The sequence below is a fragment of the Carcharhinus amblyrhynchos genome, chromosome 18, assembly GCF_965287045.1.
Source record: "Carcharhinus amblyrhynchos chromosome 18, sCarAmb.v2.hapA, whole genome shotgun sequence".
Classification (NCBI taxonomy): domain Eukaryota; kingdom Metazoa; phylum Chordata; class Chondrichthyes; order Carcharhiniformes; family Carcharhinidae; genus Carcharhinus; species Carcharhinus amblyrhynchos.
The window spans coordinates 34,141,319-34,154,798 of NC_137341.1; the positions used below are offsets into that span (position 1 = coordinate 34,141,319).

The 13,480-nt window shown below is 43.7% G+C and overlaps 1 protein-coding gene across 6 annotated transcripts in view; it reads right to left on the reverse strand.

Moving 5' to 3' along the window:
- The window catches only part of capn15 (calpain 15), a 295,688-nt gene continuing 282,208 nt past the window's right edge, over positions 1-13,480 (reverse strand). For all 6 annotated transcript variants that reach the window (XM_080206751.1, XM_080206750.1, XM_080206747.1 and 3 more), the window contains 5 exons: positions 9,177-9,338; positions 5,508-5,758; positions 3,653-3,819; positions 3,128-3,306; positions 1-2,467 (listed from right to left, as the gene is read on the reverse strand). In XM_080206751.1, the coding sequence (XP_080062877.1) occupies positions 2,290-2,467; positions 3,128-3,306; positions 3,653-3,819; positions 5,508-5,758; positions 9,177-9,338 (937 nt within the window). In that variant the 3' untranslated portion in view covers positions 1-2,289. The remainder of the gene's footprint in view (positions 2,468-3,127; positions 3,307-3,652; positions 3,820-5,507; positions 5,759-9,176; positions 9,339-13,480) is intronic.

Genomic DNA, 13,480 nt, shown 5'->3' on the forward strand with positions numbered 1-13,480 from the left:
ATATATATACTTTTTATTTATTTATATTTTTATATATATATATAGACTCTAAAATTAATAAAATTCTCCATATGACACATTCTAGTATTCCAGTTTTAGGAAACAGAAGTCACAGGCTCGTGAGAGTTTATATTCGCCCCACAGCCTCTATACGGCATTGTGTGCTGGCTCAGCATCTCAAACACCTAGACCCACAGGAGGTGGGTGTGAGACAGAGAGAGAGAGGAAGAGGTTGACACAGAGCAGATAGGCTAGGCTGACAGAGCTAGAGGTTGGGGATACAGGACATTATTTATCGCAGGATAATCAAGATATGGTTTACTGATTTTGCTCTGCTGTGAGATGAGGTGGATAGGCGGTGGGGAATTGAGATAGTCAATAGGTTGTGGGTCTGAGAATGAGCTGCCACAGGAACCTATTCCCATTTATAATTCAAACCTATAAAAAAAACAATAAAACAGTTGTCCCACTTAAAATGAATGGCTAAAAATGAATAAAAAAGGATCTTGATGCGAATGGGCCTTTCTTAGTGGGGCTCATTATTGAGCAAGAACCGGTCAGTTTATTTATTGAGAGTCCAGTGTTGTGTACTTGGGGATTCCATTCCATAATTCCCTCCCTTTCTTATTACTCGAGCTCTGATTGTGATATTTATTACATAGATCAATGGGTGTTACTGGGAATTTGGGAATCACATCCCACTTTTCTGTCTGGCATTCTATCACCAGTTGCTTTGACCTGCCACTGAGATCACTTGGACTTGTCAAAAATCAATGGATTTCTGCTGGGCTGCAGTGAATCTCACCATGGCAAGGCTGGAAAATCCCAGTCAGACCAACCGTGAGACTCACCATGGCGAGGCTGGATAATCCCAGCCAGATCCACAGCGAGTCTCACCATGGCGAGGCTGGATAATCCTAGCCAGATCCACAGCGAGTCTCACCATGGCGAGGCTGGATCATCCCAGCCAGATCCACAGCGAGTCTCACCATGGTGATGCTGGATAATCCCAGCCAGATCCACAGCGAGTCTCACCATGGTGATGCTGGATAATCCCAGCCAGATATCCTGTTCTTTCAAAACTGCAAAGATGAACAATTTTGTCAACTGGACAAACATTTGTTTACAAATATCGTTTACAAAAAGGTTCAGATTTATAGCCCCCACACTCAATGTCCTTAAACTCCCAGGCATGTGGGAATACTCTCATTGCCAACATCAAATTTAGACGCATTATATTGTGAGGCTGCTTTAAACTTGCAGATCTCCTGTGTATTTTGGCCCAGTGTTTGCATGTGACATTGTTCAGGATCACAGGTTTACAGTAACATTAGAACTCCAGCAAAGCACAAACTGTGCCTTTAGATAACAATTAACCTGAATCAGTCTAATAACCTGAGGAGAGATCAAGATTAGCTGCATGTTCCTGACCCTAGCTCACTGACCCAGGCTCCCTGATCCTCCACTCCCAACCTCAAACCTGGACTCAGTGACCGTCCATGCCCCAATCCCTGACCCACTGATCAAGTAAGAGAGGAAAACACCAGGGTGCTGTCTGAATGTATTTGTTGCACTGGATCGGTGTGTAGTTGTGGGTCAGGAGACATGACTGTGGTAGTGGTGGGTGGGTGATCCAGGGGCGGGGGGGTTGGTGGTGGTGTTTGCAGAAAACCTAGAGGCGGATCAAATATGGAAAAGTAAAAGCAGAAACTGCTGGAAACACTCAATACAGCATCTATTATGCTTCTCTTTAGCGAGGTGATCAGGTTGTAATATTTGAGTTGGCAGTGGGAGGAGGGGTTTTAGTTTTAGACAAATTGAAGCTGTCACTTTAATAATGGCAGGAGGTGGGAGGGGAAGGGTTTTAACTGAGGTCACAGGAATTACCAAGTGCAGGGGGAGATGATGAGAGTTTGAGGATACTGGGGAGGGTTTGGGCAGCACAGGGCAGCATGGGCAGGTGTCCATTGGTCGCTTAAAGCTACTGGTGCAGCTTTTTGGGTTTGCTTCCATGTACAGTCTCTTCCTGTCATCAATTGTGAGCAGAAATTCCCTCTGGACTGGCACAGAGGCCGGGATTTGTAGCCTGGAACTATTCTTGCTTAGCTCGGGTACTGGGGCAGATTAATCTCCCCCTTTGTGACAATGGGAGTGGGAGCAGGAACAGTGCATCGACTCTTTAAAAAAATTCAATATAGAAACAGGACTGGAGCTCTCAGAAATGGCTCTCATTACTCGACACATTTCCAACCACAGCGGAGACAGGCTGTGCAGGAGCAGGTGAAACCATCACAGGGGCCGTGGATTGTGCAGTCCAGCAACATCAGGGGTGAGGGGGGGGCAGTGCGTCCCTTTTGTGGAGGACCATTCCCCCAGAGAGGACTGAGCTGCTTTGCGATGAGCCAGACGGTGAGTGATGGAGAAACCAGCATTTCCCTCCAGTTGTGATAACACCACCAGCACCTGCCTGTGGGGAGAAACAGACAGTCAGTCAGTCAGCGAGAGTATCATAGATTCACTGCCCTCATTCAACAGCTGGGGCACACAGCAAGCTGAAAACTTCAGGTTACTCCACCAAATCTCAACTCTCCCCCTCATCTCCTTTGCTCTTTATCTCTGGTTTGACGTAATTTCCGATCAAACTCTTTTTTCCCTGGTCCCAACTCTTTAACTACCCAATCCACTCCCTCACCCCAATTCCTAATCTGCTCCACCCCAAAATTCCATCCCCCCCCCTTCCCCTCCACTCTTCAGTCAGGAGGGGAAGCTGATTATTTTCACTGATCCATTTGGTGAAGTTGGTTAAGTCAGACCGATCAGAGACTGAAACAGTTCAGGATGGTTTAATATAAAACCACATGCAGTAATTGCATCATCAGCCCAGATATAATATTGAGGAACACAAGTCCCCTTTGCAATGTCTAGAACAGTTTGATTTCAGGAGTTAACTGGATGAGCCTGGGGATATCTGGCCGCTTAACCTTTGGCCCAAGTTACTTAGCATCAAAGGAATGGTTGGCAGTCAGCTCAAGGGAAGCTTGATGAGAGTAAGGGGTCAGGGAACCGTCAATAAATAGGATGCTACTCTGTGGATAACCCAGTAATGTCCTCTCTCTGAGCCCCATACCTGTGCAATGGCGGCACGCTGTCGGTTGTTTTCAAGCTACTCCGAGTTGAGACGACATTGAAGCTGTCGGAACAGTCACATGACACATGCAGGTAGTATTTGTCATGACGATTCTCCACCACCACAATCAGTCCTGCCCAGCCATGGGTCAAGTAATAACAGGTCATCCCCTCCCGACCCTGTTCAAAAGCAATGGGTCAGAGATCACATTAACTTTCCAGCAAATATTCAACAGTAGAAACTTGGTTGTGTGAGGTTTCAGCCTGAAGAATGAGTCGCAGATCAAACTATTGAAAGAAAGTAACTTGTATTTCTATAGTGTCTTTCAAAACCTCAGGATATCTCAAAAGTGTTCTACATCCAATGACAGGTAAGTTGTAATGCAGGCCCGAGATACAGGCTGAGATTCGATGGGCTGAATGGCCTCTTTCTGCACTGTAGACTTCTATGATTCTATGATCCATGTGGGTCAGGGACAGTGACCTGATGTTCAAAATGTCTCCCACTTACAGCGTGCTGTCCTACCTCATGCCTCTCCCCTTTGTGCTCAGTCAGTAGAATGACTGCATCGGCCAGTGTTGTTGGCTGAGTATTGATCTGTTCCACCATGACTGGTTTGGAGCTGTACACGGCTAAGATATGTCCAGGGAACTCTGGGGTACATCGGCTACTGCTGGTAGGGCTTGAAACACCTAGGAACAGGTAACAAGACTCTGTCAGTGAACTGTGCATCGCTGGTGGAGCTTAATGAGATGCTGCTACAAACATAACATTAATGCCACAGCCACATACAAAGAAACCTTCGCTGATGAGAGATGTTGGTTAGGGGATAAATACTGACCAGGGTACCAGGGATAACTTCCCTGCTCTTCTTCCAATAGTGACAATGGCATCTCTCCATGGACTTGAACAAGCAAACAAGTCCACAGTTTAATATCTCATCCAAAATAGGGTGCAGCTCTGCACCAGACTGTCAGCCCACGAAATGTGCTCAAGTGCTGGGAGTGGAACTTGAATCCAAAAGCTTCTGTCTCGAGTGGAAGGAGCTCCCGCTGAGCCATGGCTGACAATTAGCACTGCTGGGAATGAGGTGTGGAGAAGAGAAGTTGACTTGATTAGTCCTTACCGTGGAGACAAAGAGACAGAGACATACTGGGCGGAATTTTCCCATCCCGCCCACCATGGGTGGGACAGAAAACTCGGTGGCCCACGCAAAGGTGGGAATTTAATGTCTTGTTACAAGCGTGGCTGGAAAATTCCCGTCCACTGAGTCTGAACTCTGCTGAGATCCTCAGCTGAGGAGGCAGTAGACTGTATTGCTGCTTAATAGTGACTCTTCAGGCACTTTGCAGTAACTCTCTTTATGTTAAATCTCAGAGATTATAGACCATCTCATATCAAATATGTGTTTCTTTTTACAAAACACATCAATGGAAATGACAAGTACTTACATGGGGAGCAGTGCTGTAATGGCAGTGTTACTGTATTAGTCAGCATGTTTGAAGTTACAGAATGGAGTTAATGCTGTAAAGTGACAGTTGAGGGAGACTGGAGATGGGGTTATTATAGTGTTCAGGAAAAAGGCTAAAGTTGTACACCCAGGGATGGCGATGACACAAAATCCAGTCCCTGTCAATTCCCACAGAGTACTCCCCTAGAATCATGCTCTCTTGGCACCAGCAAGTTCAGAAACACATCAGGTGCAGAATCCTGCACATCAAATGGGCAGCACGGTGGCACAGTGGTTAGCACTGCTGCTTCACAGTGCCAGGGACCTGGGTTCAATTCCAGCCTTGGATCACTGTCTGTGTGGAGTCTGCATATTCTTCCAGTTGAGTGCGTGGGTTTCCTCCCAAAGTCCAAAGATGTGCAGGTTAGGTTGGATTAGCCATGCTAAATTGATCCTGGTGTCACGGGGATTAGCAGGGTAAATGTGTGAGGTTACGGGAATAGGGCTCAGGTGGGATTGTGGTCAGTACAGACTCGATGGGCTGAATGGCCTCACTCTGTACTGTAGGGTTTCTATGATTCTATGAAACATAAAACACATGTAAAAATCAAACTTATTCAGACTCACTCTTCATCTTTCTTCTGTTGGTTAAGTGTTCGATTTGTTGGACACAACAGCATTAGCTGTCATTTCTGTCATATATGTTAGAAGGGATATTTGTGCTGGTGTAGGGAGTGGGTTGGATGGTAGCTGGCACTGATATTCCCTGCATTTTCATCCCTTCTCTTACTTATCAAGTTTAAACCAATGTCCCTGCCATGAGACTTACTCAAGGACAGGTATCCAAAGCTCTAATGTTGCAAGGGTCAGACCTGTAAGTCCACCCAGAGTTCTAATGTTGGTTGATGTAGTAGGTTTCCTCATCCTTACCTGTTACTGGTGACAGTGACGGTGATGGCGATGGTATGCCGGACATTGACATTTGCCAGTGGTTAAATGCGCAGCACACGACTGCGTATTCTCCAGGCTCCAGTATCACATCGCAGCCCACAAATTTCTTCACTGCTCGCTTGCTATGTGCCATCAGTCTGCCCAGTGTCAGCTTGTTACCACTGGAGAAGGAGGCTCGAAACACCATGATACACAGATCCAGCAAATGGCTGTCTGACGTGTCTGATCGTCTACAATACAAGTATCAAGAATCAGTGGGTGATTCACAACTGCATCATTGAGCAAGGCTTGGGATGTAGAGAGAATGAACAAAACAAGTTTCTATTATTAATACAAAAACATGGGGAGGTTCCTGTAAGGTTTCCCTGTGGTAACATTTCTAGGAATTGGATTGTCACTGAACCTGTCAACTGGAGGGGTTGAAGTTTGGATGCAGTGTTCATTTTCAGGCTACAGGCTCTACCCACACTTTCACCTGGAAGGCAAATGTCACCAACCCCAAACCATTCTACTGAGTCGGATCAGCTATGATCTGAGTGAATAATGAAACAGGCTCCAGAAGTCGAATGGCCTCCTCTTATTCCTTATGAATCTAGTTGACACTCATATCAGTAACACAATGTCCAACAACCCTAATAACAAATTAACAATACTAAGGATAACATTATAGCTTTGTGCAGTTTGCCAATTATTATGTAAACAGATGCAAGTGACACACAACTGAGTCTATATGGGTAAAGCTGAGAAATAAGAAGGGGGAATGACTTTGACTGGGTTGTATTATAGGCCCCCAAATAGTCAGTGGGAAATTGATGAGCAAATATGTAAGGAGATGGTAGATAACTCCAAGAAAAATAGGGTGGTAATAGTGGGGGATTTTAACTTTTCAACATTGACTGGGACAGCCATTGTATTAAAGGCTTGGATGGAGAGAAATTTGTTGAGTCTAATGAGAAGGAATTTCTCATTCAGTATGTGGACGGCCCAACTAGACGGGGCAAAACTTGACCTCCTCTTGGGAAATAAGGAAGGGCAGTTGACAGAAGTGTTAGTGAGGGATCACTTTGGGACCACTGACCATAATTCCAGTAGTTTTAGATAGCTATGGAGAATGATAGGTCTGTCCCAAAAGTTAAAATTCTAAATTGGGGCAAGGCCAATTTTGATGATATTAGGCAGGATCTTTCAAAAGTTAATTGGAGGAGTCTGTGGGAAGGCAAAGGGATGTCTGGTAAGTGGAAGGCTTTCAAAAGCATGTTAACCAGGGTTCAGGGTAAGCACATTCCTCTTAGAGTGAAGGGTAAGGCTGGTAGAAACAGGGAACCTTCGATGACTCGAGACATTGAGGCCCTGGTCAAGAAGGAGGAGGCACATGACATGCATAGGCAGCTGGGATCAAACGAATCCTTTGAAAAGTATAGGGGGTGTAGGAGTAGAGTTAAGAGAGAAATTAGGAGGGTAAAAAAGGGACATGAGATTGTTTTGGCAGATAAGACAAAGAAGAATCTAAAGAGCTTCTACAAATACATAAAGGCTAAAAGAGTAACTAGGGAGAGAGTAGGGCCTGTTAAGAATCAACAAGGTCATCTATGTGCAGATCCACAAGAGATGGGTGAAATCCTAAATGAATATTTCTCATCAGTATTTATTATTGAGAAAAGCATGTTAGGTAACTTGGGGAAATAAGTAGTGATGTCTTGAGGAGTGTACATATTACAGAGAAGGAGCTGCTGGAAGTCTTAAAGCACATTAAGGTAGGTAGATCCCTGGGACCTGATGAAGTGTATCCTAGGACATTGTGGGAGGCTAGAGAGGAAATTGTGGATCCCCTGGCAGAGATATTTGAATCATCGATAGTCACAGGTGAGGTGCCTGAAGATTGGAGGATGGCAAATGTTGTGCCTTTGTTTAAGAAGGGCTGCAGGGAAAAGCCTGGGAACTACAGGCCAGTGCGCCTCACATCTGTGGTGGGCAAGTTGTTGGAAGGTATTTGAGAGACAGGATCTACAGGCATTTAAAGACGCAAGGACTGATTAGGGACAGTCAGCATGGCTTTGTGAGTGGAAAGTCAAGTTTTAAGGGATAACCAAGAAGGTAGATGAAAGCAGAGCAGTTGATATTGTCTACATGGACTTTACCAAGGCTTTTTTTTGACAAGGTACCATGTGGTAGGTTGTTGCATAAGGTTAAAGCTCACAGGATCCATAGTGAGGTAGTTAAGTGGATACAAAATTGGCTTCTTGGCAGAAGCCAGAGGGTGGTTGTAGAGGGTTGTTTTTTAAACAGGAGGCTTGTGACCAGTGGTGTGCCTCAGAGGTCAGTGCTGTTATTTGTCATTTATATTAATGATTTGGATGAGAATATAGGAGGTATAGTTAGTACGTTTGTAGATGACACCAAGATTGGTGGCAGAGTGGACAGCAAAGAAGGTTACCTCAGATTGCAATGGGGTCTTGATCAATTGGGCCAGTGGGCTGACGAATGGCAGATGGAGTTTAATTTAGATAAATGCGAGTTGATGCATTTTGGAATATTGAACCAGGTCAGGACTTACTCAGTTAATGGTAGGGCGTTGGGGAAAGTTACAAAACAAAGCAATCTAGGATACAAGTTCATAGCTCCTTGAAATTGGAGTCACAGGTGGACAGCGTGGTGAAGAAGGCATTCAACATGCTTGGGTTCATTGGTCAGAACACTGAATACAGGAGTTGGGGCATCTTGTTGAAATTGTACAAGACATTGGTAAGGCCACACTTGGAACACTGTGTACAGTTCTGGTCACCCTATTGTAGGAAGTTCATTATTAAACTAGAAAGAGTGCGGAAAGATTTACTTTTAGTTATAAGGAGAGGCTGAATAGACTGGGACTTTTTCTCTGGAGCGTAGAAGACCAAGTGGTGATCTTATCGAGGTCTATAAAATAATGAGAGGCATAGATTGGCTAGATAGTCAATACCTTTTCTCGAAGGAAAGGGAGTCTAAAACTAAAGGCATAGGTTTAGGTGAGAGGGGAGAAATACAAAAGGGTCCAGAGGGGCAACTGTTTCACACACAAGGTGGTGAGTGTCTGGAACAAGCTGCCAGAGGTTGTAGAAGAGGTGGGTACAAATTTGTCTTTTGAAAAGCATTTGGACAGTTCATGGGTAAAATTGGTATAAAGGGACATGGGCCAAATGCAGGCAATTGGGACTAGCTAAGAAGTTTTTAAAAAAACGGCAACACAGACAAGTTGGGCCAAAGGGCCAGTTTCCATGCTGTTAACCTTAGTGATTCTATGACAATGTCATTGCAAATTCTGCCCACTCAATATCTCTGTGGTAACGGGCAAATGATTCTTCCAACTTCGTTGTCTCATGTACAAGAAAAAAATCTTACATTCATCTTAGGCAACATTACAGGAATTTTCTTTGCAAAGTAAGTTTACTTTTAAAAAATAATAATGAAGGAAACTATTTGAGGCAGATCTCTAATGATCCTTATCATGTGACATTGCTACCTTGTAAATCAAGTCAATTAGGAAGGGAACGATCCTTTACTATATCTGTTACAAGAGTGTGGGAAAAGATGAGGTACAGATCACAACAAAAAGTCAAGATAGGGAGAGAAATGGGCCTGTGTTTAGTGGGAATGTTTTGCTGATTTTCCTACCTGCTTCCTTCCTGAAATAGTTGAAACTCCAGCACAGTGAGGTCCAGCACAGTCAGTGCAGTTACAGCTATTGGCCCATTGGTTCGATTTGGAAACATCCCTGTAAGTCGGACTTCATGCCAATCAGAGTTAATTTTACAAATGTCGACAGAATCAAAATACCTGAAAAGTTAGAGTAATATGTTATTAGAGCAAGGCTGAATAAGTATTCTATCAAAACACTGCCATCCATTGTGGAAGATGCTGAATCATTCTTGGAATATAACACCATGTGTGTCTCAACCATCAGTGTTTGGCGGGTGTGTAAGTTAATGTTTTGTTTATTGACTTGGGGAAAAGGGGTGAGCAAATCAAAGCCAAACCTGATCTTTTTCTCAATTAACTCAGGCACCTCCAGCAGCTTTCAATAACATTCAGCAATTGGAACCACAATTGATCTGCAGACCGGGAATTAAACCCAATACATGCCTGGACTTCTGTAGGTCTGCCACTTAGTGATAAGCTTGCTGAATTATAAGGGAGTCCGGAGAGTTTGTAGGGACTGAAGCTGATAGTGTTCAACTTTCCAACCTTCAAATGGAAGTAGTTCTGGCTTTCTCAAAACAAACAATCTGACAGACAGTGGTAGCAGAGGGATGATAGACTTGTAGAACTGAACATTATCAGATACAGGTAGGAGCAGACCCCACCTACTCTGGGTGATTTTACCATAGGGATGTAATGAGGTGAGTAGGAGAGTTTGCCATTGCACTGGCCGACATTTTTCCTTAACCAGTACTGTACTACCAATAAAACATTTAATCTGGTTATTCATTCATTTGTTATTTGTGAGGCCTTGCAGTGTGAAAAACCTGTCATCTCCATTTTGGCACAGTGGTTAGCACTGCTGCCCCACAGCGTCAGGGACCCATGTTCAATTCTGGCCTCTGGTCACTGTCTGTGTGGAGTTTGGAGTTTGCACATTCTCCTTGTGTCTGCATGGGTTTCCTCCCACAGTCCAAAGATTGGCCATGCTAAATTGACCCTTGGTCATGGGGATTAGCAGGGTAAATGTTTGGGGTTACAGGAATAGGGGCTGGTTGGGATTGTGATCAGTGCAGACCTGATGGGCTGAATGGCCTCCTTCTCCATTGTAGGGATTCTATTATTCCCTCCTAGGAACTGGATGAGAGAAAAAGTAAACATCAAATTATTGCAACTAATATTTGTCAATAGTTTATCAGCCAAGTTAACAGAAGGGATGAAGGGGATATTATTGAATGTACATATATATTAAGGTTAATGAAGCTTATAATACAAGGCTGACTTTGGCTATGTTCCAAGACTTTTGACAAGCCAAACTCCCTGGTTTTCATATTTATTTGCCTTTATTGATGCCATCTTAAAAAAACTGCTGCTTAATGATGCTTGCAGATCAAATACAAATTCTCCATGATAGATGGTTAAAATAGCTATCTTTGCTATCTATGTGTTCATTTACCCGGTCAACAGGAATAGTGCAGAATGTGGAGAGATATTTTACACTGACAACTTGGTGCAGACAGGTCAATACAGAAGAGGAGATTTGGAGATTACCACCTTTAACTAAGCACTTCAAGTCGCTGGCCAGATTAGGTAAGTCCCTGCTGAGATTTTTAATTGTCCTCCTTACAATCAAATCTCCTGTTTATATACTCATTTTGCCAAGATGTATTTTTGTCAACTCTATCTCACTGAAATTCCACCCTGCCCTCACCAACATGGTGAGGCGATCAGCCAGTCATGATTCCCCTCTTCCGTACCCCCCCCCCCATTTTTAGATAACTAAATTACTTCCCAACTCCATCAGAAAACTGCATTTATCTCGACTCCCAGTATAGAGTCATCACAGAGCTTTACAGCATGGAAACAGGCCCTTCGGCCCAACTTGTCCATGCTGCCCTTTTTTTAAAACTCCTAAACTAATCCCAATTGCCCATATCCCTCTATACCCATTGTATCCATGTAACTATCTAAATGCTTTTTAAAAAATTGTACCTACCTCTACTACTATATCTGGCAGCTTATTCCAGACACTCACCATCCTCTATGAAAAAATTGCCCCTCTGGACCCTTTTGTATCTCTCCCTTCTCATCATAAACCTATGTCCCCTAGTTTTAGATTCCCCTCCCCTTGGGAAAAGATACTGACTATCTATCTTGTCTATGCCCCTCATTATTTTGTATAAGGTCACCCCTCAGCCTTCTACGCTCCAGAGAAAAAAAAATCCCAGTTTATTCAGCCTCTCCTTATAACTCAATCCATCAAATCCCGGTAGCATCCTATTAAATCTTTTCTGCATTCTTTCTAGTTTATTAATATCCTTTTATAATAGAGTGACCAGAATTGCACATAGTATTCCAAGTGCAGCCTTACAAATGTCTTGTACAACTTCAACAAGACGTCCCAACTCCTGTACTCAATGTTCTGAGCAATGAAACCAAGCATGCTGAATGCCTTCCTCACCACTCTGTCCACCTGTGACTCCACTTTCAAACAGCTATGAACATGTACCCCTAGATCTCTTTGTACTGTAACTCTCCCCAGTGCCCTACCATTAACTGAGTAAGTCCTACCCTGGTTCAATCTATCAAAATGCATCATCTCGCATTTGTCTAAATTAAACTCCATCTGCCATTCGTCAGCCCACTGGCCCAGCTGATCAAGATCCCGTTGCAATTGGAGATAACTTTCTTCACTGTCCACTTTGCCACCAATCTTGGTGTCATCTGCAAACTTATTATCCATGCCCCCTATATTCTCATCCAAATCATTAATATAAATGACAAATAACAGTGGGCCCAGCACAGATCCCTGAGGCACACCTCTGGTCACAGGCCTCCAATTTGAAAAATAACTCTCTACAACCACCCTCTGGCTTCTGTTAAGAAGCCAATTTTGTATCCATTTAGATACCTCACCCTGGATCCCACAAGATTTAATTTTATGCAACAACCTACCATGTGGTACCTTGTCAAAGGCCTTGCTAAAATCCATGTAGACAACATCAACTGCACTGCCCTCATCTGCCTTCTTGGTTACCCCTTCGAAAAACTCAATTAAATTTGTGAGACATGATTTTCCACTCACAAAGCCATGCTGACTGTCCCTTATCAGTCCTTGCATCTCTAAATGCCTGTAGACCCTGTCTCTCAAAATACCTTCCAACAATTTATCCACCACAGATGTGAGGTTCATTGGCCTGTAGATCCCAGGCCAATGAACCTGCAGCCCTTTTTAGACAAAGGCACATTTGCCACTCTCCAATCTTCAGGCACCTCATCTGTAACTATCGATGATTCAAACATCTCTGCCAGGGAATCCGCAATTTCCACCCTAGCCTCCCACAAAGTCCTGGGATATACTTCATCAGGTCCCGGGGATTTATCTACCGTGATGCACTTTAAGACTTCCACCATCTCCTCCTCTGTAACATGTACACTCCTCAAGACATTACTATTTATTTCCCCAAGTTCCCGAACATCCATGCTTTACTCAACAGTAAATACTGATGAGAAATATTCATTTAGGATCTCACCCATCTCTTGTGGATTCGCACATAGATGACCTTGTTGATCCTTAAGAGGCCCTACTCTCTCCCTTGTTACTCTTTTGCCCTTTATGTATTTGTAGAAGCTCTTTGGATTCTCCTTTGCCTTATCTGCCAAAATAATCTCGTGTCCCCTTTTTGCCCTCCTAATTTCTCTCTCAACTCTACTCCTATGCCCCTATACTCTTCAAGAGATTCATTTGATCCCAGCTGCCTATGCATGTCATGTGCTTCTTTCTTCTTCTTGACCAGGGCCTCAACGTCTCGAGTCATCCAGGGTTCCTGACTTCTGCCAGCCTTGCCCTTCACTGAGAGGAATGTGCTTACACTAAACCCTGGTTAACACACTTTTGAAAGCATGCCACTTACCAGACGTCCCTTTGCCTTACCACAGACTCCCTCAATTAACTTTTGAAAGTTCCTGCCTGATAGCATCAAAATTGGCCTTGCCCCAATTTAGAATTTTAACTTTTGGGACAGACCTATCATTCTCCGTAGCTATCTTAAAACTAATGGAATTATGGTCACTGGTCCCAAAGTGATTGCTCATTAACACTTCTGTCACCTGCCCTTCCTTATTTCCCAAGATGAGGTCAAGTTTTGTCCCCTCTCTAGTCGGGCCGTCCACATACTGAATGAGAAATTTCTCCTGAATACACTCAACTAATTACTCTCCATCCAACCCTCTAATACAAATACAACCCTCTAATACAGTATGCACTACAGCAAATCAGG